General features: G+C 47.6%; 1 protein-coding gene across 3 annotated transcripts in view; it reads right to left on the bottom strand.

The window, feature by feature from the left end:
• Nucleotides 1-1,657: 1,657 nt before the first annotated feature.
• adarb1b (adenosine deaminase RNA specific B1b) overlaps nucleotides 1,658-24,679 on the bottom strand; it is a 117,495-nt gene continuing 94,473 nt past the window's right edge. For all 3 annotated transcript variants that reach the window (XM_086145328.1, XM_086145329.1, XM_086145330.1), the window contains 8 exons: nucleotides 22,832-23,757; nucleotides 19,238-19,352; nucleotides 18,617-18,785; nucleotides 18,366-18,517; nucleotides 16,363-16,531; nucleotides 9,827-10,008; nucleotides 7,593-7,771; nucleotides 1,658-6,880 (listed from right to left, as the gene is read on the bottom strand). In XM_086145328.1, coding sequence (XP_086001454.1) covers nucleotides 6,704-6,880; nucleotides 7,593-7,771; nucleotides 9,827-10,008; nucleotides 16,363-16,531; nucleotides 18,366-18,517; nucleotides 18,617-18,785; nucleotides 19,238-19,352; nucleotides 22,832-23,757 — 2,069 coding nt within the window. In that variant the 3' untranslated portion in view covers nucleotides 1,658-6,703. The remainder of the gene's footprint in view (nucleotides 6,881-7,592; nucleotides 7,772-9,826; nucleotides 10,009-16,362; nucleotides 16,532-18,365; nucleotides 18,518-18,616; nucleotides 18,786-19,237; nucleotides 19,353-22,831; nucleotides 23,758-24,679) is intronic.

Raw genomic sequence — 24,679 nt, 5'->3', positions numbered from 1 at the left:
TATTGAGGGGCTCCTGTTTTTTTCCCGCGCGACTTTTTAGCACTCGTGGCTCCGCTTGTGATTTATTATTGATTCCGCCGCAACGCAAAATAGTCCCAGTTGCCGGGACGACCAACACAACCTCTGTGCTTTCCCGGGTGCTTTCCTCACATCCATGTTAGCGGGTCGACTAGTTGTTGTTAAAATCCAACAAGATTATTCCTCGTGGATCAGAGACCAGGATTGAGATTAGCGATGGCGAGGGAATTGGCGTGGGATTTCCTGTTTGGATCTCCTTGATTTGTTTGACTTCCTGTTTGAATTTCCATGATGCGTTTCACTTCCTGTTTGTATCTCCTTGATACACTTGACTTCCAGTTTGAATCATTGTGATGTGTTTGACTTCCTTCAAGTGTTTGACTTCCTGCTTGAACTAGCGTGATGTGTTTGACTTCCTGTTCAAATCTCCTTGATGTGCGTGACTTCCTGTTTGAATCTCCATGATGCATTTTATTTACCTGTTTGAATCCTCTTACTATTATTGACTTCCTGTGTGCATCTTCTGGATTTTTTTCACCTAATTTTTTTCACTTCCTCTTAATATTATTGACTTCCTGTATGCATCCTCTGGATTTTTTTCACTTCCTGTTTGAATTACCATGGTGTGTTTGACTTCCTGTTTGAATCTCCATGTTTTTGATTGACTTCGTGTTTAGATCTGCTAGATTAATTTGACTTCCTGTTTGAATCTCCTTTGCTAAACTAGAATTCAAGGGTTTGTTCTGCCGCTTCTCAGAATTTGACCAAATATAATTGAAATAAATTAAATCTCATTGATTTCATTTGCTGATAGATCGTTTGAACGTCAGAAGTCCAGAACTGAGACGCACGCTTCCCTTCAGCACCAAAAAACAAATGTTCTTTTCCATGTGATCTGTAAAAAAAAAGACCAAAATAAACTTTGATTTTTTTTTTCTCTTTCTTTTTTTAACTTCCTGAGTTCCTGCTTTTCTCATGTAGCCACGTCTGGGATTATCATGCAACTCTTGATCTGAAGGAACTTAAACCCAACAGGAAAGGTGGGATCTCATGAAGGATCAACACACACACACACACATGCACACACACTACGTCAGCGAGGGTGAATGGTTGTATTATTTTATATGATGAATGGATGACAGTGAACGGTTGTATGTCTTTCTGTGACAAGTGAATTGGAAAATGAATGATTTTGCCGGTATAAGACAAATAGATCCTTTCTCTGATGCTAATGCTACCTGTGCCCTCTAATTGCCCCTCTGGAACAAAAAACGTGATTCTGAATGACGTGCAAATGAATGAGTGAACTATGATCGACAGGGCGACCCCCCCACCTCTTGCCCAATGACAGCTGCGAAAGGCTCCACCCCTGGATAGATAATGCTTTTGAAGGATAACAACAATAATTTTTTTTTTTTAAAAAGTTAACGCCCGATAAACGAAAGAGTAAATTAAAAAAAAAGAAAAAAAATTGAAATCAATCTAGAATACCTGAAGGTGAGGGCGGGATGAGGAATATGGGAATATGGAGAAGAATCCTCAGGGCTTTGCTCCCCATCTGGTCCCCTGCTCTTCCTCCCTCCAGGGATCGTTTTGACAAACATCACTGAGCAGAAACAAACTCGACCACGTGCAAAAGTAAACTAAGAACTCTTTTATTTTTTTTTTCTTCATTTATGTTTCTATCTTTAGCTTATTTTTTTTTTTTGAACCTTTTTTTTTTTTTTTTTCGTTTTTTTTTTTTTTTCTCTACACGAGTCCTTTTTAAAAGTTTTGTCATCATGCTTCGGGTGCAGCGTCGAGAGGCGAGTACATGCAAGGTCGTAGAGATTTCTGTTGGCGGAGGATTTCACACACCGGACGACTGGAGAGAGAGAGAGAGAGAGAGAGAGAGAGAGAGAGAGAGAGAAAGGTGGAGGGGGGGGAGGAAGAGGAAGGGGCAACCCATTGTATCTCTGGAATCGCCGCACCGAGAAAGAGAGAAACAAAAACAAGAAGAAGAAGAAGGAGGAAGAGGAGGAGGAGGAGGGAGGCGGGGGGGGGGCGCTGACCATCATCACGGGTTCACAAAGGGTTAATAAGCAGTCCAAGTTCTCGCTGCCGGTTGCCTTCCGGTCGGCAACCGGGGAAAAGTGTCTCGTTGTGACATCATCGGTTGACATCGTTAGTGCAATCGGAGAGGAGCGGGAGGGTCTGGGGGGGCAGAACTGGAGAAGCAGGCATTCTTTTCGGGGAGTGGGGAGGGGGTGCTAATACAAAACATCCTCGGAGCGGTGGGGTGGGGGGGTGGGGGGGTTGCAGAGGGGGAGCCGGGGCGGGCAGACATCGGTATTGCTTGCAACTTCGCTGTGGGACAAATTTTCTGAAGTGGCCCCCCCCCCAACCTCCACCCACACACATATTCATCCAGCTTTACAGTCATTTTATTCTTCTTTTTTTTTTTTTTCAATTTCAATATCTTGTTTTTTTTTTTTTTTCAATTTTTATTAATACTAACCGGTAAAACATCCATATAGAAGTGAAAGAGGTACATGTGACATCACACGTGTTGGCCGCCGACGCCGTACAGTGCATCTGGAGTCAAACGTGGCGGGTGCGTGGGGAAGGGACGGGGGGTTTGGAGGCGAGGCTACGGTAAGGTGATGTTTTTTTTCAACCTGGGCTTCAGCTTAGCATGCGTTTGGGTTGGAATGATGGAAAGGAGTTTCCATGCGTGATTGCGTGATATTTGATTTTTTTTTTTTTTTGGGGGTGGTGAGATCCATCTTATCTATCCGCTCCACCTCTGACAAAGTTATAGGCGTAACCATGGGGACAGCTGGCGGCTTCTCTGCCATGACATTTTTTTTTTTTTTTTGGCTGGGTGACCTGTCAACCCAACGGTCATGTCTATTTCACCTCGAAAGATGCATGGAAAGGGGGTGTCGCCCATCGTCCATGGGGAAAACGGGCTCCCCAGTCGCTGGTCGGAGAAGAAAACAAAGATTAAGAGAGGACGTCCTGCCGTGGATGAAGGAGGAATTGGACCCAGGTACTGTTTAGCGGCAAGGAGGCTAGCTTAGCTAGAGTCATCCCAGATTGGCAGCATGCTAACGATGTGGCGATTAAAAATGCTGGTAGAAGGGCGGGTGGCGGCGGCGTACCGGGTGAGAACCGACCAATCGTTGGCGCCCAGGTTGAAAAACAAAAACACAACCCGACGGAGGGGGACGGGGTGGGGGATCCCCGTCACTCCGTATTTACTAAACAAACAAAACGACTGCGCAGGGGTGTCGTGACAGCGGGTCACGTGACACACTTGGCGGCTCACGGGTGTGCGCTCGGCGGCTGTGAGGGTAATCGATACAACATACACACACACACACACACACACACACACACACACACAGACATCATCTTTGGTGGAGATTCCAGAGTATGCTTAAAGTGACGTGGCCTGAGCACGCGCACACACACACACACACACACACACAGATTACACACAGGCCTACATTTCCTACCATTGGGAACAGGAAGTCACTGCAGTAACGTGAGGCTGCGCCCTGGTTTACGCCACACGACGACAAGAAGCGCCGGATTTTAACGTCGGTTTCGGTTACAACACATCGAACATGGTGGTAGTGAAGAGGGAGGAATGGGGGGCGGAGCGGCCGTCTACACTGACATCACGCGACGAGACGCTCTGGCGGTGAAACAATCATAGACTTGATCCGATACTGGAACACCGAAGTTCTGAAGGATTCAAAAGACAAAAAAAAGTTCGGCCAATAGGAAACCGGCACCTAGCAGATGGGACGTCACGTACTGGATGCTGGAGCCCCACATAATGGCCAATTAAAACTATGTTATAAAATAAAATAGAATAAAATGAAATAAAATAAAATAAAATACAAAAATAAAAAAAATTAAAAATATCTCGATAAATACTTTAAGAGTAAAAGTACAAGATGGTTTGCATATCTTCATCCCCAACAAGCTGCTGGAAGTCAATATTTAGCTGAATGCGAAAAAAAAGTCAACCCAAACCCTTGAACGTCCACTTGGGGGGCGCGAGATAGGAAGCCTCTAAATGTAAATTAAAGTTCGAAGAATATTAAAATGGAAAGGAGGTTGGAATTTCCGCTTGCCGCGATACGGTAGCGCTAACGGACGTCCCTGGTGGGAGAGGTGGGGGTGTTTCCAGGTTTGTCCCACCAAAGTATCTACAAAGCAAGAGCACGGCGTGAGTTCACCAACATCTTGGAACTTCAGAGGATATAAGTGCAGTAGATATACCTTTTCATCCATTTAACATCCATTTTCATCCATTTAACACTGCTAACACCCTCATGTGCGGTAGCTAGCTTGAGGTCTTGCGCTAACTCCAGTATCTGAACATCCCCTTCACCTCCAAGGTGATCTGCATCCTGCTAATCTGATAAATGCCTGCTAGCACTGAAGTTAAGACGCCAGCGAATAGCATCTGCTACTTCAGTTACCTCGCCTCCTCTGCTGCTGCTATTAATCCGAAAGAGTGGCTAAACCTTGGTTAAACACAGGTCCCCGAGGGTCTGGGGTGAAGGAAAACTCTGATAAAGGGTTTCAGTTCACTGATCCTTCACGCCTCCCTGCTCACTCCATCACAGGATGATTTGGGAAAGTAGCTAGCTAGCTCGCTAGCTAGCTAGCTCTGGAATACAGAGAATAGAATTAGACTGAGGAAGAACAGAAGAAAGAGCTAGCTAGTGTCGGAACTCTGGAGCGCGGACGTGCTGCTGCTGCACACATCGCTCGTTGGTGAAACTAATTAGTATTTCTATTTCCTGGTTGGCGTGAGGGGCGGGGTCTCCTCAGTAAAGCTGGCTGCCATTGGCTATGATGTCTGGGGTTGAAACTGTCTGGTAACACGCTGCGGGTACTGTCAGGAGGAAAATATCCAATTTAAAAACTTTGATAAAAACATACCTTCTATTATATATATATATGTATATATATATATCTATATATATCATATATTCTTTATATATTTGCATATATGGTGGATTACATGAAGGGAACTGATAGATAACGCTGGCCTTTTGTTTTTTTTTTTGTTTGTTTCTAAACTCGCATTACCTTTACAGTGTCATCGGCAAAAAAAACTACATTGCTTGCTAACTCCCACGTCAAATTCAAAATGTCCGACGAACTTGGAGCCGTTGTCTCGTTGCTCCGGGTTGCAACTCCTCAATCATGACATCATTGAAATCCTGCTCGAAAACGTCCGCAACATCATAAATATATGTGCTTTTTGCATAAGGAGTACTTTTTTTTTTTTTTTTTTAACCGTCCCTAGAGGCGGGTGGGGTCCAGACACCCAGTACCGGTCTGCACGTGACCCGAGGTCGCGTTCTTGAACCGCCGGGCGCCGTTAAAAAACAAAAACAAAAACCACCACGACAAGAACGCCCCCCCCCGACCCCCCTGCCACAAACAAGAAGAACGACCCAAAGCCAACACTGGCCAGACAAATCTAGAAAACAGACACAAATTCGAAGCTGCCTGTAGAGGAATATGCTGGCGTCCGTCGGCCCCGCGGCTTCCCCTCGCCCCCCCAAAAGCCCCCGACACCCGCGCCGCGGGGCCTCCCGTTTTTGGGGGGTGGGGTTGTGGGCGGGGGGATGGGAGGTGGGGGGGTGTCCCATGCAAAGAAAGCCATGGCTTAAAGATCGAGGGGGGGAGGAGAAAAATACAAACACGTGCAGCAGCACCTCCCGAAGCTTGTCCCGGGACCCAGGCGGGGGCAGCGGCGGCGAGGGGCGGGGCCACAGAGAGGGGGCGGGACTAAAGTGCGAAATGACAACATAACCAAGAGTGAATACATGAATGGAGGATGGAAAGAAAAGTAGAAAACAATATGCTAGTGTGACACCTGGCCTGCACCCCTATATACATATACCTATATATAAATACATATATATGTATAATTCTTTTTTTTTTCCGCTCAAGAGAGGCCACGGTGTATTTTGCCACATTTTCACCTTTAATAGACGCCACAAACATGTAGTCTCTTCTCGGGAGAGAGAGGGGGGAGAGACACGGAACATCTAGTTTTTAAGCACTCGGACGTTCTCTGCGCCGGCGCGTCTTTAAATAAAAAGTTTGATTGATTTTTAGCAATATTATTATTATTAATCGTTAGGTCCATACAGGTTGAACAGCAACCCGGAGTGGGGGTTAGCTAGGCTACGTTTTACACCCTAAACCGACTGACTACGAAAGGAGAATCCAACGGGAAAACTAGAAAATAATAATAATAATATATATATATATATATATATATGTTTTTGTTGATGGATTCCAGTTTTAACACAGAAAACAGGGTAGATGGAAAAGGAAAGAAAAAAAAAATGAAAAGAAAGGAGGCCGCCATCCGTTAAAAGTGAGACTGAAAGTGACGAGACGAGGTGGGGAGGGGGGTGTGTGACGGCGATGGATGGGCGGTGAAAAAAAACGACGCACTTATTTTTCATTTCTACAAAAAAAAAAACAAAAAAAAAAAACACGAGTGCGTGCAGAGGCGCGGGACGGAGTCTGTGGAGAGGAGGGGGTTGGGGGGGCGGCGGCGGCTCCGCCCAGCCTGGATCGGGGAGCGGGGGTTCAGAATCCCTTGGTCCCTTTTTTTTTTTTTTTTCTTTTCTGTTTCACACGCGCCTGTCCTCCCCCCTCAGGAGCTGAGGGTGAACTGGTCTTGCTCGATGGGCTTCTTCACCCAGGCGCCGAGGCCGGCCTTGTGGAAGGCTTTGATGAGCGCCTGCTTGGCGGAGTGATACTCCGTCGCCGCCTGCTTGGCGTCGTGATACGAGCTGGGCTTCAGCACCTTGATCCGCAGGACGGACGACAGCTGGGTTGGGAAGTGAGAAAGAAAACAGGAAGTAAGAAATCCACTTCTCTCTCCCTCTCTCTGTTAGTCTCTTGCAGTTCCACACTTTGGCCACTAGGGGTTTCTCCCGCTCTTTGATCGTCATGTTCACTTGTAGTTTCCTTTCAAAAGTGACTGCGCCCCCCCCCCCCCCCCCTTCCCCTCTCCTCGAATGCACCGCCATCGGGCTACAAGCGCTTTTATCCGCCGCGAAGTGACGCGCGGTTTGTTCGCAGTCACGTATTCGCCAGCCGCCGTGGAGTCGGGGGAAGCGACGGCGTACTGACAAACGGCGCTCTACCATAGCTGGGTGGTTTTCCAGTCATTCATATCGCCTCCCCTGCGCGGGGGCGGGGCCGTCACGGTGTGGCGGCGCCGAACTGACTATTTTAGACGCGATGTTGAACACACTAACAACAGAAGATGCAGCACCGACGGACTTCCTGTTCTGGACGTGGCATTCTTTGTCACCTAGCAGAAGAACGAAGGTAACAAGTAGCGGAATTAGCAGCTAGCTAGCGTGTAGCGCTCTTGCTATAGTGTTTTTAAATTTTTTTTTAAACGGCAGGTTTTATTTTTGTGCTGGACAACGCTCGCTAGCCTATCAGTAGTATCAGTATCAGCTGATGGCGCGTTTTAACCCTAACCCATCGGCTTCGCTAGCTCGGCTACATGGTAATTTCTGCCCAGGTACCTTGGAGTGCAGCCGCACCCAGCGGCTGTAGAGCGCGTGCTTGCAGAGCCGCGAGGCGCGGCCCATGTCGTCTTTGCCCGTGGTGGCGTTGATCACTTCCAGCGCCTGGTCGCCTACCGTCCAGTTGACGCTGAAGTTGGGTGCCTTGCCGGGCTGGCGGGCTTCGGCGTTGCTGATTCCTGAAAGCGTACGGAGGTTTGAGACTGAGTGTAGGGGGAAAAACTGAATGAACAATGCAAATAATAATGATATATAACGATAAAATAATGATAAAAATAACAATAATACAACCAAAACTAATTACAATAATGACAATAAACAATAAATATAATAATATTTTTTATTAATATAACAATAACAACTACACTAACAATAATAGCAATGCTAATTATACAAGGATAATAATAAGGATGATAAGAATAATGAGAACAATAATTAAACTAGAAGTTATAATTATTATATGATAACAATAATGATAATTATAGAATAATAATATGGATTATAAAAACAGCAACAACCCCAATGCTGATAATAACAACACTAGGAATAATAACAATTCTAATAAAGCTGAGAACAGCAATGCTAATAATAACAATAACAATGATAGCGAAAATAATAACAATAGTAATTAAACAATAATTATAACAATATAAAAATATAAGAATAACTAACAAGAATTGTAATAAAAGTACTAATACTGGAAATATTTTGGTTCCCTGAAGGGTTACACAAATTTTTTATTCCCATATTTTCGCCGAACCTCTTCCGACACGTTATCGCGGTTACCCCGCCCACCGGGCCAATGTATTAAGAACTTTCAAGGGTGGAGACGCCTCCGAGACGTCCCGCCGTTGGCAGACGTGGGCCTCCACTGGGTCCCACTGTGGGGGAGATATATGGACGCTATAAACCCCTGCATGCATGCATGCACGTGTGTGTGTGTGTGTGTGTGTGTGTGTGTGTGTCTGTGTATGTGTGCTAGGCTCCTCCACTTTGGTGGATGATTTAAGTGCGGGATGGAACCTGCGGCTCCGTGGCGCCGCAGACCTTCACCCCTCTGAAATGCTCTAAAGCGGAAAAGGTTAATGTCCCCGAGCGATTATCTCTTTTACCCGCCGTTTAGAGATGAACGAGAGGGGAGGAGCAGTGTGTGTGTGTGTGTGTGTGAGTATCAGTGTAAGAGTGTGTCCTTCTCTCTGTTCATCTGAGAGCTTGACTCCTATTTTTGATTTTGTTTGGATTTCCACGCCAGACGGATGAAATCAAGCGTCTCGCCCCAGGGCTCCTGACTTTCCCGAACTTTTCCAGGACCAGAGAAGGACCTCTAATAAACTTCCACGTCACCTGAGGCCCGGTTTACACACCGGCCATCTGTTTCCATCTGTTTCTACCGTACGAGTCGAGCGCCAGGCCAGCAGGGGGCGCTGTGATTTTGCGCTAGACGCGCTAGCACAGTGAGTGTACACGCCAAGGGAGAGTACTTGTACGACTGACCCTGCTTGGAGCGACAATGGGCTACAAGGCGGGCAAATTATTCCGGAGAATTTGGAGTCGGCCATTGTTGTTGAAGTCTTACCCTTGAGGTGTTGAAGTGAGGTGCAAGAGGTACTCTGGAGTCGGTGTAGCCATTGTTGTAGTCCTACCACCCTCTGAACACCCTTGCAGAATATTTTGATGAACAACCGTGACAGAATAAAGCACGCGAGGGAAGTATGCAGTGACGATTGAATCAAATGTTGTTTTCGCACTTAACCTGAGCACACATGATCTTTTAGGGTATACGTTTTGCGTTTTCCCATCTATATGGCGACAGAAACGTTCAAATTTACAACACTGCGCCCTTTTTCCGTGCTGTTGCGTATAGAAAAACACCGCTCCGCTGTCGTTTTTCGGACAACCAAAGGGTTCAATCGTTGTTTCCCAGGATTTCCAGTCCCTGATGGTGGAGTCACTGTTTATTGAGTTATTAAAAATACAAATAGAAATATATTTTAAATCTAAAGTCTAGACGGAGGAACAGAAAGGCGGACGCCAGCTTGGAAATGTACAAGCAGACACCGAAAAACCTCAAAATTCGAAGAGACCTTGGTAAATGTCAGGAGGGACCAAATGGTGGGAGGCGAGGAGGAGCGTGTTTACGGCCGAGGAATACGGCATCACCCTTTGATATTTAAACAATTGGGCTTGTCAGATTTACGGGTGCCCGCACAAACACACGTGCACAGCACTCTCACCGCTGAGGAGGGGTCGGTTGAGGGTGAACTGCTGCGGGAGGTCCTCGATGTCGGCGATGCGCTGGTACATGGCTCTGGAGAGGTGGTCGGCGTGGTAAAGGCTGCCCAGGATGATGCTGGAGAAGTAGATGGGCTCGGTGAAGTAGCTCATCAGGGAGCCCTGGATCCCGACCACGTTCCACCTGGAGAAGGTTTTTGGACACAGTCAGGTCAGAACCGTATCCGAGCCGGTTCCTCAACATGAAGAACGTGTTTTTATTTTTCGCGGTCAAAGCATTTTTCGCGGTTGACCAGAAGCCAATGAGAGTGAAGACAGAAGCTTCTGGTGAGAAGCGTCTCCGAGGACGAGCCGATAGCATACAAGTCAAAAATGGATCCGTAAAACACCAACTTGGACAATTCGGTATCCGTAAAGTAAATAACCGATGGGGGGGCCGTACACCACATCTCCCTGATGTTGAATCATTGCATGTGAATGAGGAAGTGAAAAGTTGTTTTTTTTTTTGACAATATGACGTGAATGATGGTAAACGCCGTTATTTTTGGCGTGCAAATGAGTGAGCGGTTACACGTCTATAGATGTGGCCCTGTGATTGGTCCATGCTGAACCCCGGCTGTCGCTCAGTGACAGCGATAGGCTCGGGCACTCCGGCGCGACCCCGGGTGCAGAATGAGCTGCGTAGATAACAAACGAATGAATAAATAAACGATAAACCGGCGCCGCGTTGGGGAAGCATCAGGTGAACACGTGCGGTTCCGCGCCGCGCGCCCTTCCACGCGCCCGATGCAGATTAGCATACAAGCAGCCGTGCGATGTAGCGCTCCACTCCCGCGGAGGGATCCAATTTCAATTCCGACCCCCCACCCGCCGCCTCCCCCCCGCGGCCCCCGCGTGTTCCCGTGCTGTGTCATTAGCCGTCTCTTCCAAGTCATTTTCTCATTGACATGCTCCGTGGAGCGTCACGTGCACACCTTGCCTGGCGGAGGGTCGGGGAGGCGAGGAGGTGGGAAGGGGGAGGGGGTTAAACACATATGGAAAGACAGGAAGAAATGGAGGAGTCGGAGATAGAAAGGACTGGCCCGAATTTCCTCTTATTTCCGTTGAGGAGAAAAGCACGTGCGTGTGTGTGAGTGTGTGCGCGTTTTCTCTCCCCCGAACCCGTCGACTTACGCCTTGAAATACCGATAACGGAAAAAACAGTCTCATCTTAAGCCGCCGCCGCCGTGTTTACGAGGAGTCAATCTGAGAAGTTGTCAGTCTCGTTTCATCGACCCGCCGGCGCCACCTGCCGGATCGCCAGCATTGATTTATCGGTTCGTTACGGGGAAACAATGAAATATCGCAAATTGATGGGAAATACTAATATCTTCGCTGTGTCACGGTGACGGCTCTCCATTACTTCGCCATTGGCCGACAGAGCCGACGCAATTTTTTCCTGTAATAGTTTGAGGGGCTCGTGGCTTCGTGTCTTTACTTCATGTCCTCCATTAATCCAAAAATCTCCTGAATGGTTGTTTCTCCTTATATGGTGAATTGTTCTAAATGTGGTAGAAAGGCTCTGTCCCCCCAGCGCAGGATAAGTGTTAGATAATGAATGAATGAGAGATGAAAAGAGATGTACCGTAATTCCGGACTATAGAGCGCAACTACTAATTTTTTAAAGAAAAAAGAAATTGCACATAATTAAGCATCCCTTGTCTAAAAGCCGCAAGTGTCCCGGTTGAAACATGAGATGTTACAGGAAAGATTTTTTTGAACATTTTTAATTAAATAAATAAGTTTAAACTACCGTTGTATAACACAAATCCTTTTTTTCAGAACAGATGCTGAACTTCCGTGGCTGATCGCTTTCGATTTAAAAGCGGCATCAAATGCATTTTTGCGCATCTTTTTCACAATGGGGTTTTGTGCAAAAAGCGCAAAACGGCTGGAGAATTATCGTAAATGCGAGTGGGTTTGCCGAAAACAGTTTCATTTGTCCACTGTGACGGAGTTGGCGGAAGAAAGCTACTGTAATTACCCTGGGAAAGTCCATAAATTAGCTGCATTGTTGTAAAAGCCACAGCTCTCAAAGCGTGTGAAAAAAGTAGCTGTTTATATGCTGGAATATAAGGTTCTTTAATGATTGGGAAATTGTTTTGCAGCAGCAGCAGCGGCAACAAGGGCAAGACAGTGACAAGCTAAAAATAAAAGTAAAAAATAAATAAATAAACTCCGAAGTGGAAAAGTATAAAGGTATAAAGTATAATATAAAAAAAATGAATGAAAATGAATAATGAATGAATGAATGAATGAATGAATAAAAAAGATAAATCAGTCATTTCAATTGCTATGCAAACACACGGCTATTCAGGAAAAGCGGGAGAGCTTTGAAATACTGTAATGAATATACATGAGAAACAAAACACCCCTAAACCAGGTCAGACTTTTGCTTTGGATACGGGTGCTGTCTTTTATACATCTAAAGAATATGTGTGATGTGCTGAAATGGAAATTCACAGCTCTATTTATTTGTTTATTCGGCGACGCGTGTGTGTGTGTCTGTGTGTGTGTAAAGCGGCGTGTATTTATGCGACCAAATCTGGCTAAAAGCTAATTTTCCTCCACGGTCCCCCAGAGGGCAGAGGCCAGTAATGATGTGCAGGTGGCAGAGATAAAATACTGTATTGACCCCCCCGAAAAAAACAATTTGTGCGAGAAATAACTAAAAAAAAAAAAAACAACCAATATATATATATATATATATATATATATATATATATATATATATATATATATATGGCCTCCTGCTGCAGCAAGGAGACAACTTAATTAGACAAAAATAAAATAACTTCAGCATTTATGGAGGAAAAATACCATTAGAGTGACATTACTGATAAGAAGCGTTATTGTGATTTATAATACCTTTATTAATTACTACAAAGTTCATCCACGGCTTGGTAGTGAGAGGCGGGGCTTAATCAGACCTGTCAATCACACGGTCGGTTTCCTAAATGTTTCCATGACAGCCGGGAACGCCTCCCTTCCCGCAACCCCGAATAATGAATAAATGAATGAAGGAATAAATGAAAAGTCTGTCCGCCTGCAGTGTTTGCGGCCAGAAAGAAGGGATGAAAGAAAAGAAAAGAAAGAAAGAAATCCTTGTATCAATTTTCTTTGAGCAGAAACACAAAATGGGTCAATTTGATGGGGAAAACATCAGAAAACAAGGACAATCAACAGAAACAAGTCGGCGAGGGGGAACATGGAGAACCCCCCCCGCTGCCACACACACACACACACACACTCACACGTGCTTCAAGCCGCCTGTGTGAGTGTGTGTGAAATTACCAACACGGATCGGAGGTGGAGGAGGACTGTGAGACCCGGGGCCATGCTGCGGAGGTATGGGGCACATCATGATCGGAGTGTGTGAAGGAGTGTGTGTGTGAGATGGAGAGGAACGGATCAACATGTCGGAATAATGAGTGCATCTTCTAGAATAAGGAAGTGTCTGGCAGCAAGATGTCCTCATTATACTTTTACTATAAGAGTTGCACCAAACTGTATGTAAGAACTTCAGGTCCACCAGCGAAGCGACGGGCAGTAACTCCAGACGCAGACATTGAGTTATGATCTGTGCTATTTCAGTATTGTGGTTATCGGGAACACTACAACGTGTACTGACGATTACGGGAAAAAAAAGTTAGTTGCGGACTGTCCGAGAGGATTCCGAGACTTGATTTCTGAAAAGAATCGGACAATTTGAAGCGCCGTCCGTTTCCCATCTTTGAAAACGGCGACACAGATCATCTCTCATCTCTGATGAACAATGCCTCCGACCCTATGCACAACATGATTGCGGCACTGAGCAGCTCCTTCGGCGACACACTCCTTCACCCCGAGTGTGTGGAGGAGATATTTCGTAGGTCCTTTTATTTCATTCATTCCCTGCATGATACCGCAGCACTTATTGTTGTTTTTTGCTGCTAGTCGTTTGTTTATACTGTTTATACCGGGCGTGTCCAAAGTCGGGCTGGCGGGCCAAATGTGGCCCGTGTTCAAATTTACACCGGCCCGCAGCCTCTGCCATAAAATCAATAATAAAATCAAATTCAGTCCGCAAACCTGTTTATTTTTTCCGTTTCGAATTTTGATCTGAGTCTAAAATAAAAAAAAACAAACACTGCATTTCTCCTTTTTGATAACGAGTAATACAAGGCCCTCAATGTTTTTCACATTTGAATAATATCACTGTTAGTGTTATTTTCCTGTTTTGAATTTATAAGTTCAGAGTGAGCATTTAATAATGAATAATACGTAATGTTTCAAATGAGGTTTTTTTCCCCCTCATTTTAGGTAGTATTCAAATATGAAAGAGTGATTTTGGTAAAAACTTTAGCTTTGTGTTCTGTGTTATGACATGAAAATATCACATTTGCATTAAAAAAATTAATGAAATAGTTTATTTGCATTTAATGTCAATGGTTAAAAGAGTGTGAGGCTGAATGGTTAACCCCCACACGTTTTCACCTCACCAAATATGGCCCTCTTTGCAAAAAGTCTGGACACCCCTGGTTTATACTGTTTATGTATAGTCAACATATTGTTTAGTTGCAACTTGTTAAACAAATCCTACCTGTTTATGTCCTACTCCAGCTTATCGCTATCTTTGTCTCCTGCACACTAAAACTCAGAATCGTCCTCAGAATCTTACGGTAATTTCATGGTCATGAGGCGAAATATTTTGGCGGCATGAAGCTCGTTAGCCAATAAATTAGCTGCATCATTGTGGAAGCCGCTGTGTTCAAAGTGTGTGAGAGAAGAAGCGGCTTATAGTCCGGAAAGTCAGGTAAATATCTGTGAACAGAGTGTGTATCCACACGCTAACAAGTGTCAACTGTCTCTACTGCTTTACCGCAGTAAAACAACAATACCTTGGAAGTACTTGTTACTGCCGTACCGCATCATGTTCTCCCCCCACGAACGGGGACAAGGTCAGAGTGCGTTGACACCGAGAGGCCTCGCCGGCTGTGACTCCACGAATGTGTGTGTGTGTGTGTGTGTGTGTGTGTGTGTGTGTGGAGGGGTTGCTAATGAGCCAGGGCGCCAAGCGCCGTCACTCGAGGAGGTGGAGGAGCGGTGAAGCGGGCCGCCGGAAGGAAATGGCCAGTCACTTCACCTGAATATCTGCCCTGCGGCTTTCAATCCCTCGCGGGAGGGGGGTCTGGAGTTTTGGGGTGCGGGTTCGGGGGGGTGTCGGCAGGTGAGCGCGACATTTCTCACCAGGAGGCATAATCTTCCCCACCTACGAGCTCTTAATCCTCATCGTAACTCAGAAGGATCATTTAAACAAGCTCTTTAACACGTCCCGGCGACCGGGTCACCACGGATACGCTGAAAATGGGAGCGCGCCCGTCTGGCGCCTGAAGCCGGAGCAGAGGAGAATTAAACACGCGCAGCTATTCGCGGTTTTCCAGTCCTCTTCCCTCCGAGCGCCCCGAGAGGAGGTCGGAGGCGCCGCTGACGAGCTGAAAGGGGTGACAGCACTTCTCGCGCCGGCGTTTCGCTAACACGTCGCCGCCGCCGCCGCCACCCTCCTCGTCAAACGCTCACACAATCATTCTGTGCATTCAGGCGAGGTATTACGATCCTGGAGAGGAGAAGGGAGAAAGAGGAGGAGGGCGGCTCGCGAGAAGAGTTATGGAGAAGTTTTTATCGTTTGGCAACAGCGCGGCACCCCCGACGCCCCCCTCCTACCCTCAATCACAAGGGCGGCGCACCGTTGCCTTGAACATGGACAGAGACTAAAGACCCCATGATCTGCCTGCAGGAGGAGGGGATGACGCCTGAGGGACGGGCCATCCATCAGCGCTGTTGTCCCTGACACCCCCCCTACCACCGAAGATGACAGACTCCTGATAAGTTAGGGGGGATCCGGGAAGCAAGGACGCGCCGCAGCGGCGGGGAAATCGAACATCTGGTGAAATGAATGTAAATAGGGTTCTGGCGCGACGCCGCCGCCACCGCCGTTGGAGAGGACCGTAAACATTACATACAGGGGGGGAGGAACTCGGGGCCGGTTCAAAGGGCTGTTCCGTCTGGCCTGGGAGCTAACTAGCTTGTGCGCTAAAGTAGAAACCAGGGTTTTGCCGAGCCATGCTAACCCAGCTAGTCAGCTTTGCTACTTTGTCATGCTAACCCCGTTGTAAAGTAGGGATGGGTTCAGAAGAATGATGCTAATTTCCTGCTAGTGCTGATGTGACGGCTTAGTTGGACCTTATTGATGCTGCTAATAGCCAATAAAGGGGCGGAGTCTGACCTGAACTGTCAATCACATGCAACATGGGAGACATCCAAGTCTTCACTGCCTCAGAAGTAAATAAGAGAGTGAATCGTTGTATGTCTCTATATGCAGCCCTGTGATTGGTCCACGGTGAACTCGCTTTTTGCCCAATGACACCTATAGCGGTATACAAATAAATACCTGAAGTGGCTTTACTTCGGCAGTTAACTTTGCGTCCTGGATCCTCGGCGGTGTGTGCGGCGAGCTCACCTGGCGATCTTGTCACTGCAGGACATGGTGAGGAGCCTCTCGCCCTGCAGGACCCCGTCCCAGGTCTGGATTGTGTTGCTGGACCTCACGGGGATGGTCCCCTCCCCCGACTCGATCTTGGTCCTCAGCTGGCCCCGCGCTTTGCGGTTGGGATGTCTGTCTCCTTGGTCTGAAGCCAAAGAAAAAAACGACTGAGCTAATCGGCGGGCAACAGACTAGGTATGAAAAAAGGCGTGATTGACAAGGGCGTATGAACATCCACATTTGATAAATATCTGACCATTAGCATGAGAAAACACATTGTGGGGGAAGGAAAATGTATTTAAATAAAAAAAAAAAAATAGAAAAAAAGATACAAAACGGACAAAAAAAAAAAAGCACGTTATTTATTATTATTATGTTATCATCGGCTGTGTGGCGGTGCGCCGGCAGACGCCGTCCATTCAGCGGCTAATTGAATGTGTCTGTTTTCCATTCAGCCTGTCATGTGCAACGGAAAACACTCTGACAAGAGAAAGGGGGAGGTTAATCAGACGCGGCGCTGGGGGGAGGAGGGGTGATCGGGACGGGCCGAGAATGACAAACGCCCTTAATTGCCGAAAGCTTGTTTGAATCTGTATGTGTGCGTGTGTGTGTGTGTGTGTGTGTGTGTGTGTGTGCTGGCTGTGTCTTTAGAAATGGCGCTCTGCAAAAAATAAAGAAAACAAAAACAAACAAACAAAGAAACAAACCGCTCCGGCGTTGTAATTAAATGATGCGTAAGAGGCAATCCTACATATCTAATTAATTGTGTGTGTGTGTGTGTGTGTGCGCGCGCACTATGAGACAGTTTTGCCCCTGTCTTCCTGGAACTGGAGTTTGACCGATTTTGTTCTGGTATCCTGGCAGGGATTTTGTGGTTCTCCGCACCGGGAATGTGTGTGTGTGTGTGTGTGTGTGTGTGTGTGTGTGTGTGACTGTTGTGTCTGGCGCTCTGCAAAAAATAAAGAAAACAAAAACAAACAAATCTTTCTGGCGTTGTAATTAAATGATGCATATGAGGAAATCCTAAATTAAATTAAATATGTGTGTGTGTGTGTGTGTGTGTGTGTGTGTGTGTGTGTGTGTGTGACGAGACTGACTGTCTTCCTGGAACTAGAGTTTGACTGATTCTGCTCTGGTATCTTGGCAGGGATTCTCCAGTTTTCCTCGCCGGGGTGTGTGTGTGTGTGTGTGTGTGTGTGTGTGTGTGTGTGTGTGTGTGTGTGTGTGTGTGACTGTTGTGTCTGGCGCTCTGCAAAAAATAAAGAAAACAAAAACAAACAAATCTTTCTGGCGTTGTAATTAAATGATGCATATGAGGAAATCCTAAATTAAATTAAATATGTGTGTGTGTGTGTGTGTGTGTGTGTGTGTGTGTGTGTGTGTGACGAGACTGACTGTCTTCCTGGAACTGGAGTTTGACTGATTCTGCTCTGGTATCTTGGCAGGGATTCTCCAGTTTTCCTCGCCGGGGTGTGTGTGTGTGTGTGTGTGTGTGTGTGTGTGTGTGTGTGTGTGTGTGTGTGTGACTGTTGTGTCTGGCGCTCTGCAAAAAATAAAGAAAACAAAAACAAACAAATCTTTCTGGCGTTGTAATTAAATGATGCATATGAGGAAATCCTAAATTAAATTAAATATGTGTGTGTGTGTGTGTGTGTGTGTGTGTGTGTGTGTGTGTGACGAGACTGACTGTCTTCCTGGAACTGGAGTTTGACTGATTCTGCTCTGGTATCTTGGCAGGGATTCTCCAGTTTTCCTCGCCGGGGTGTGTGTGTGTGTGTGTGTGTGTGTGTGTGTGTGTGTGTGTATATCGAGAACAACCCCCCGCCATTTTGAACAATGGGGGAGTCGACACAGGTGCTTGACGTTTCACTGCATAACATCTGCGTGAGAACCTCGCACATTCAGGAGGCCATTTTGCTAATCGGGATTCGCGACATCACAAACGGGGATTTCCTGGTGAAAATCGTGAGGCGTCGCACCTTCAACCCCGGCCTCGTGCGGCGAGAAGATCCTGGCGTCCCCGCAGGGCGAGGTGCTGATGTAGAGGTGAAACTGGATGTTGTCCTTTAACCTGTAGCCGCCCTTGTCACAGTGCGTGAATATGGACTTCTGGTGCTCCTCCTTGTTGTTGCTGCGGTGACGGAGCGATGAAAACAATGACATCATTGGAGGGCCGCCATTTTGGCTTTAAATCGCGGTGAAGGGAGGGGGTCCATTCATGTCCACTGACCTGAGGAAGAACTCCAGCTGGGTGTAAAGGTACCTCATGAGTGAACGGCGGGCGATGATCTCGGCGTGGCAGTCATTGAGCGCCAGGCCGCGGTCACTCATGTACTCGCCGTTGATGCATTTGGTTCCCGTGGAAACGCAGATCACCTGTGCCTCTTTTACGTCTGTGCCTAAGGGCGGGGAGGGAGGGCATATTTAAGGCCACACAAACACACACACACACACACACACACACACACACACACACACAGTGCTACTACAAGTCATTTTCAAAATCAGCTGTGTGGGGAAACAAGCTTCAATCTGTGTATGTGTGTGTGTTTGTGTGTGTGTGTGTGTGTGTGTGTGTGTGTGTGTGTGTGTGAGTTGATGGCGTCCCCTTGGTTTCCATGTCAAAAATTATAATTGCAATTGAATTCCAAATGCAATACATTTTTGGGTCAGGCTTGTTCATGTATAAATCATGGCGTGTGAGATCATCATTGATGTCACTTCCTGTTGCATTTTTTTCTGCCAGAGTTTCATCCCCGCCGCTCCAACTCCAGGTTAGATATTTGAGCAGTTTTTTTTTTTTACATCTCGCATCGAGGCGGTGGCCGGCCGTCTCCTCCGCCGTTTTTACCTGTCGTCATGACAACCCCGGCGAGGACTTTCCGCCGCGCGTGGGGGGAGGTGAAGTTGTCTGTCAGCTCGCTGAACTTATCCACCACCAGTCGGGAGACGGCGTCGGCGAGGACCTGTAACCACACGCACAGGCACGCACGCACGCACGCAGGCGATAATGTACACACACACGCGCACAAACACACACACACACTGGTGTCAGGTATGACAGCTTACAAAGCGTGTCTGATGTTAGCGCCTTGTATCTGTCACAACGCTCGCCTTTGGCGCCGCCCGCCGTTCTCTACCTTTAACAGGGTATAAGTGAAGTGATGCTCGCTCCCCCGACTTCACCTGCCGCGTAAAACATCTCGCCGCCTTTCCCGTCGACGGGAGATGGCGAGCAAGCACGTGGTTCCCTGGAAGGAGGGGGTTCAACCCGGCGAGGGGGCGTCCGGCTCTTTATCCGCCGCTAATGTGACAGAAAGCGATGATGAACCCGGCGAGCGAGGGGACGGCTGGGTGACCGCAAATTAAAGAGATTAGTCCAATATCACTTTCCCGCCGCTCCGGAGTCGCCGAGACACTTCATTTCACTTCGCCGACGCCAAGGTCATTTCGGAAAAAAAAAAAAAAAGAAAAAAAGAAAAAGGGCCGCTCCTCTCACTCCTCGGAGATCTTCCATTAACCCGTTCATCCGGGAGACGCCGTTCAGGGTCGGGGGTCTGTTTCACCCCACATTTGCAAAGCAGGACGGCTGAGCGGCAGAGCTGAGCTGTGAACGCAAGCGTGACCTAAGGAAATAAGCTATTTAAAAGCGACGCCGGAGAAAAAGCTGCATTCATTCATTATCTAGAACGCTTATTGTGCAACCAGGGGTCGTGGGGGAGCCGATCCTGGCAGCCGTCTTGACGAAAAGTGGGTTCACCCCGGACCAATGATAGGGCCACATATAGAGACAATCGTTCACTCTCTCATTCACATCATATAGACAAGCATTCATTTGTCTATGCAATTTAATAAAGCTCCTGCTCCTGAATAAGTATCGCACTCAAACGATTGAGGTGAGATACAAAGTCCAATCAAACTAATTTTGATTTGATAATTCTGAATGCAAAGGAGCACCTGTGTATTTAACACCGGGTCAATCCAGCATTTAAAAACAACTAAAATCATCTGATACAACAATTAGGCTAATATGTAGCTTTCTGTGTGCGCGCGTGTGCGTGTGTGTGTGTGTGTTCTCAAAGCGCCTGTGTCGGGCTATTTTACCCGCCGCTGCCTCCCGAGATGAAAACAGGCTGCTGAGTCAATAGCAAGCGACAGACTTAATCGATCAATTAGCGCTAGCGCTGCTGTTAGAGTGGGTTGGGTGCAGAGGGAAACTGCGCGGGGGGAGGGGGGGGGTTGAAAAAAAAAAAGGAGAAAATAAAAGGGTCTCGGATCAGGGAACGGCGTGGCGAGTATGTTGCAACTATTAGCGGCAGCGGCGTTGTCTCTGCACCGCACTCGGATGCCACCGCCGCCAGGGAAAATACTCGTCCGCTGTCCAACCGCTGACCCGATTTCAGCAATAGAAGTGAGGGGTGGAGGGTCTCCTGGAACGGGTGCTCACCGGAGAGAACCTCGATCCAGGCGTGAATGAGTGACGGTGAGGCCAGAAAGGGAATTTAGAAATCAAGCCCGAGTGAAACGTGAAATCCTATAGTACTTGTATTGAATACTTTTTTTCTTTGCTCATTTATTCATTCACCTGTCCTGCGGGGCCTGGAGGGCTGCAGCTTATCCCAGCTGTGTTATTGAGACCATTCGCTTTCTCATTCACACGCCCCATGGAGACATGCAACATTCACCCTCTCATACACAGGTCTGACCATTTGGGGTCGCCAATGAACCTCCTGCATGCAGGAAGAACCCGGAGAACCCAGAGGAACCCCACACAGGGGAAGAATGTGGAGACTTAACACAGAAAAGCTGCCCTATCGGAATCCAACCGGGAACCATCTCGCTGTGAGGCGTGAGCGCTAACAGCTGTTAGCTGTGCTGCCTGAATACTTTCTGGAAAAGTAATTAATCAAACATGGTGATTAGATTCAAAGTGCTGGTGAAGCACCAACAGGGTGCCCTAAGTTTGGTCACATGAACAAACCTCAGGTGGGGTTTCTCCGAGGTAAATGGAGCTAGCGGGCTCATTCGAGCTCGATTTAAAATCCACATATGAAGGGAGACTTCCTTCCATCCTCCCATCTTTATATCCTGCGTAATTCTGTACATTTTGGGGGAGCCAGATGTATCAAACGGAGCAGTGCCACTGGGAGTTGCACTTGTATGCTCAAGTGCCGCCTTGTACTCAACATCTGGCTACTGCGCATCTCTTTCTTTGAATGTACATCATCAGGTCCTACACAACTGCAGTTTGTTATTGAAATAAGAAATCTAAACTCTGCACTGTCCTCTAGTGGATGTTTTGCTCAACAACTGTGGCAACTTAAAGCCCGAATGGGAATATGTGGGCGGTGACTTTTGATAACATTTGAAACATACTTACCCTTTTTAGGTACATAGCGGGAACATAAATTAGCCTTAACATGGTAGTCATTTGGAAACCAAGTTAGAGGCAGTTAGCAGTTAGCCGTGTTGGGCTACTGTGATTGGGCGGACAAAGGCGTATGCGCACACACACAAACACACACGCACACTGACACACAGAGAGGACAAACATCAGGTGCGTCGTGGCTAAAAGTGAAAACATTAATGAATCCCGAACCTCCCGCTCCCCCGTGGGAATGTACCGAGAGCACACAACATCTTAATTAACACCGGGAAAGCGCCGAATAAAATGTTTTTTTTTTCACTCAAATCACGCTTAAAAACACAAAACCATAATCCTTGACAGAACGAATATCCGCCGTGTTTCCCCGGGAGAAAAAAAATGCTATTTGCGCGAAACATCTTTCGATCGTAATTCACTATCTCCTTTAAATATTAAATAGTTCATTAGGTGAAACACACACCTAAACTACACGTTCCCACGTAGCATGGGAAGTGTGTCCTCTGCGCCGGCGCGGCTCTGCTCCGAGGTCTTTGAAGGCACTGCTGTATATTTCCGACTGATAAGACTAAGTCTAATCCGCCAGGCTGATTCCTTTTTATACCGCAGATGAGACGGTGTGATCGAGAGGTATTATGAGTTGTCTTTGTGCGTGTGTGTGATCGCCAAAGATCACGCATGCGGGTTTGTTTTAATTCTTACAGCAGCAGATTGTTTGTTCGCGACACCGCTAATCCCGGAGCCAATCGCTGCGAGACATCGGGGCGAGAGGCGGGGCTTAAACCAAGATCTGCCGCCTGCCAATCACAGACGGAGAACTACGATCGCCCGCTCAGTCATTTGTAACATCCACTGAAATTGCAGAAGCCCTTCTATTGCATGGGCTCTTTCTGGGTTCTCCTTATACCTTTCAAAGTCCAAATAAGTGCAGAAGTTCACCCGCATGAATGAGAGGGCGGACGGTTGTGTGTTGGGAAATGGTTACGCGAGTGTTGCCGTAGCGATGGGACCAAAAATCAGGTTTACCTTCTTAACGCCTTTGGAGAAAGTGAAATGTCTTACCTGGGGCAGGTGAAGCTGCAAGCCCTCCCTGGGTATGGGTTGCCGGGACGGCGTCTGGTCTAGCTGCATGTTGAAGAGAGCGGAGAGAGCGGCCTGCGCCGCCCGGGCTTTCGCCAGTTTCTTGTTGCGCCCTGAGCCTTCAAATGTCTGCGAGTCCACGGTCACCGACATCACAAAATTCTTGGCGTGGCTCTCACCGCTCTCTGACACAAAGTCGTATTTGAGGCCCGGCCTGAGCTCATTGAGAATCATGACGGGGTTTTTGCCGCTGGAGGGCGAGTTGAATGCCGACGGAGGGGGCAGCGGCGCCTGGACAAGGTTGCTGCCGGGTGGCGTTGGCAGCGGGTACTCCCCGAGCGAGTTTAAAGAGCTGCTACCGTTGGACCCGAGATAGAAGGACTCTTCCGGAACGGCCGGCGTCTCGAAGCCGTTGAAGAGCATGTCCGGGAAGTCGGCCTGGTCGGAGGTAAAGTCCGTGTTGACCGTCAGGGTCCGGCCCATGGCCAGGTGGGCCTCCGAGGCGTTGGGGAACTGGACGAAGGAACGCAGCGCCTTCTCGGCGGCGTTCAGCTTGGCCTTCTTCTTGGTGGGGCCCATGCCCTCAAACATCTGTCCGTTGACCTCCACCGTCATGACAAACACCGGCGCGTGGACCGGCCCCGTCTGGGACAGGAGCTTGTACTGCAGGCCCGGTTTGATTTCGTTCAACTGCATCAGCGCGTTCTTGGGCAGGATCGGCCCCGGCGTTTTCTTGCGCTTCTTGGCTCGGAACTTGGAGTGCGTGTGGCCATTGTTGCCTTCCTCTAAGGGGCGCTTTCGGCCGCCCAGGCCGCTTCCATTGGGGAGCTGCTCGGCCACACCCACCCCTTCTTTGCAGGACACGTTGTCCAGGTTTCGGTTTTCCTTAACGTCGGTGCTGCTCGAACCTGCGGTGCCCAGAAAGAGTAACTTACAACGCCTTCGTTGCAGGATCTTGTAAATGCAAAATTTATAGATTCCTTTATCACTCTTTGGAACTGAACCAATGATTTGTGTTCCGTTATCATAGCGAGTACAGCTAGCTAAGATCTGGTACATCAACCTGCTAGTAGAGTACAATCTAGGCAAACCTATGGCATTGCTAGAGATGCTACAGTCCCAAAAATTTGGACACCGGTGCACTTTTTGGAAAAAAACGCAAGATATCACAGGGAGGTTACCGGATATGTTTTGTTCAAATTCCATTTTTAAACCGCTTTGGGGGTGTATTCCGGGACGATGGCAGCTTTACTTTTGACGCAAGCTTCCTGCTGTTTGGCTGCTGTTGAAGCTACCTTCCTTTTCGACGGAATCGGGGCAAACGAGGGGGAAACCGTTAAAACGCCTTTCGCGTCTCCTGGCGATTCCGATCTCGGCTAACGACGAGCTACACGCCTACGATTTTTACGCATGGGGGACCAGACATAAGAAGAGTCCAGACATAAGCTAGCCGTTTCACCCGCGGGCTCAGATTTTAGGAACTCCAGCTACCTGCGGCCAAATTTGGTAAATCCCAGGTTCCTGACAGTGCTCTAAAAGACCCTGAGGGGAACACATATCACTGAAGCCAGTAGGCAAAGCGGATGGAATATTGTCAAAAATTTTCATTTATAACATCCTTCAGCAAAGGCTTGATAGGTTACTCCTTGCGGTACTCAGGAGGAAAGAGAGGCCGCAGTGTGCATGAGTGGGATTGTAGGTTGGGTTGAGGGAGTGCAGGGGGGGGAGTGCAGGAAGGGGGGAGCTGAGGACCAGGCAAACAGGAGAAAACATCAAAGAGGCAGAAGGAGAAGACTCCACCTACTGCAGGATCCTAAAAAAAAAGAAGCT

This window comes from Fistularia commersonii, chromosome 4, assembly GCF_037954325.1.
Source record: "Fistularia commersonii isolate RoL2024-O1a breed Wild chromosome 4, RoL_Fcom_v1.0, whole genome shotgun sequence".
NCBI lineage: Eukaryota > Metazoa > Chordata > Actinopteri > Syngnathiformes > Fistulariidae > Fistularia > Fistularia commersonii.
This window is presented reverse-complemented; position numbering and strand designations above follow the sequence as displayed.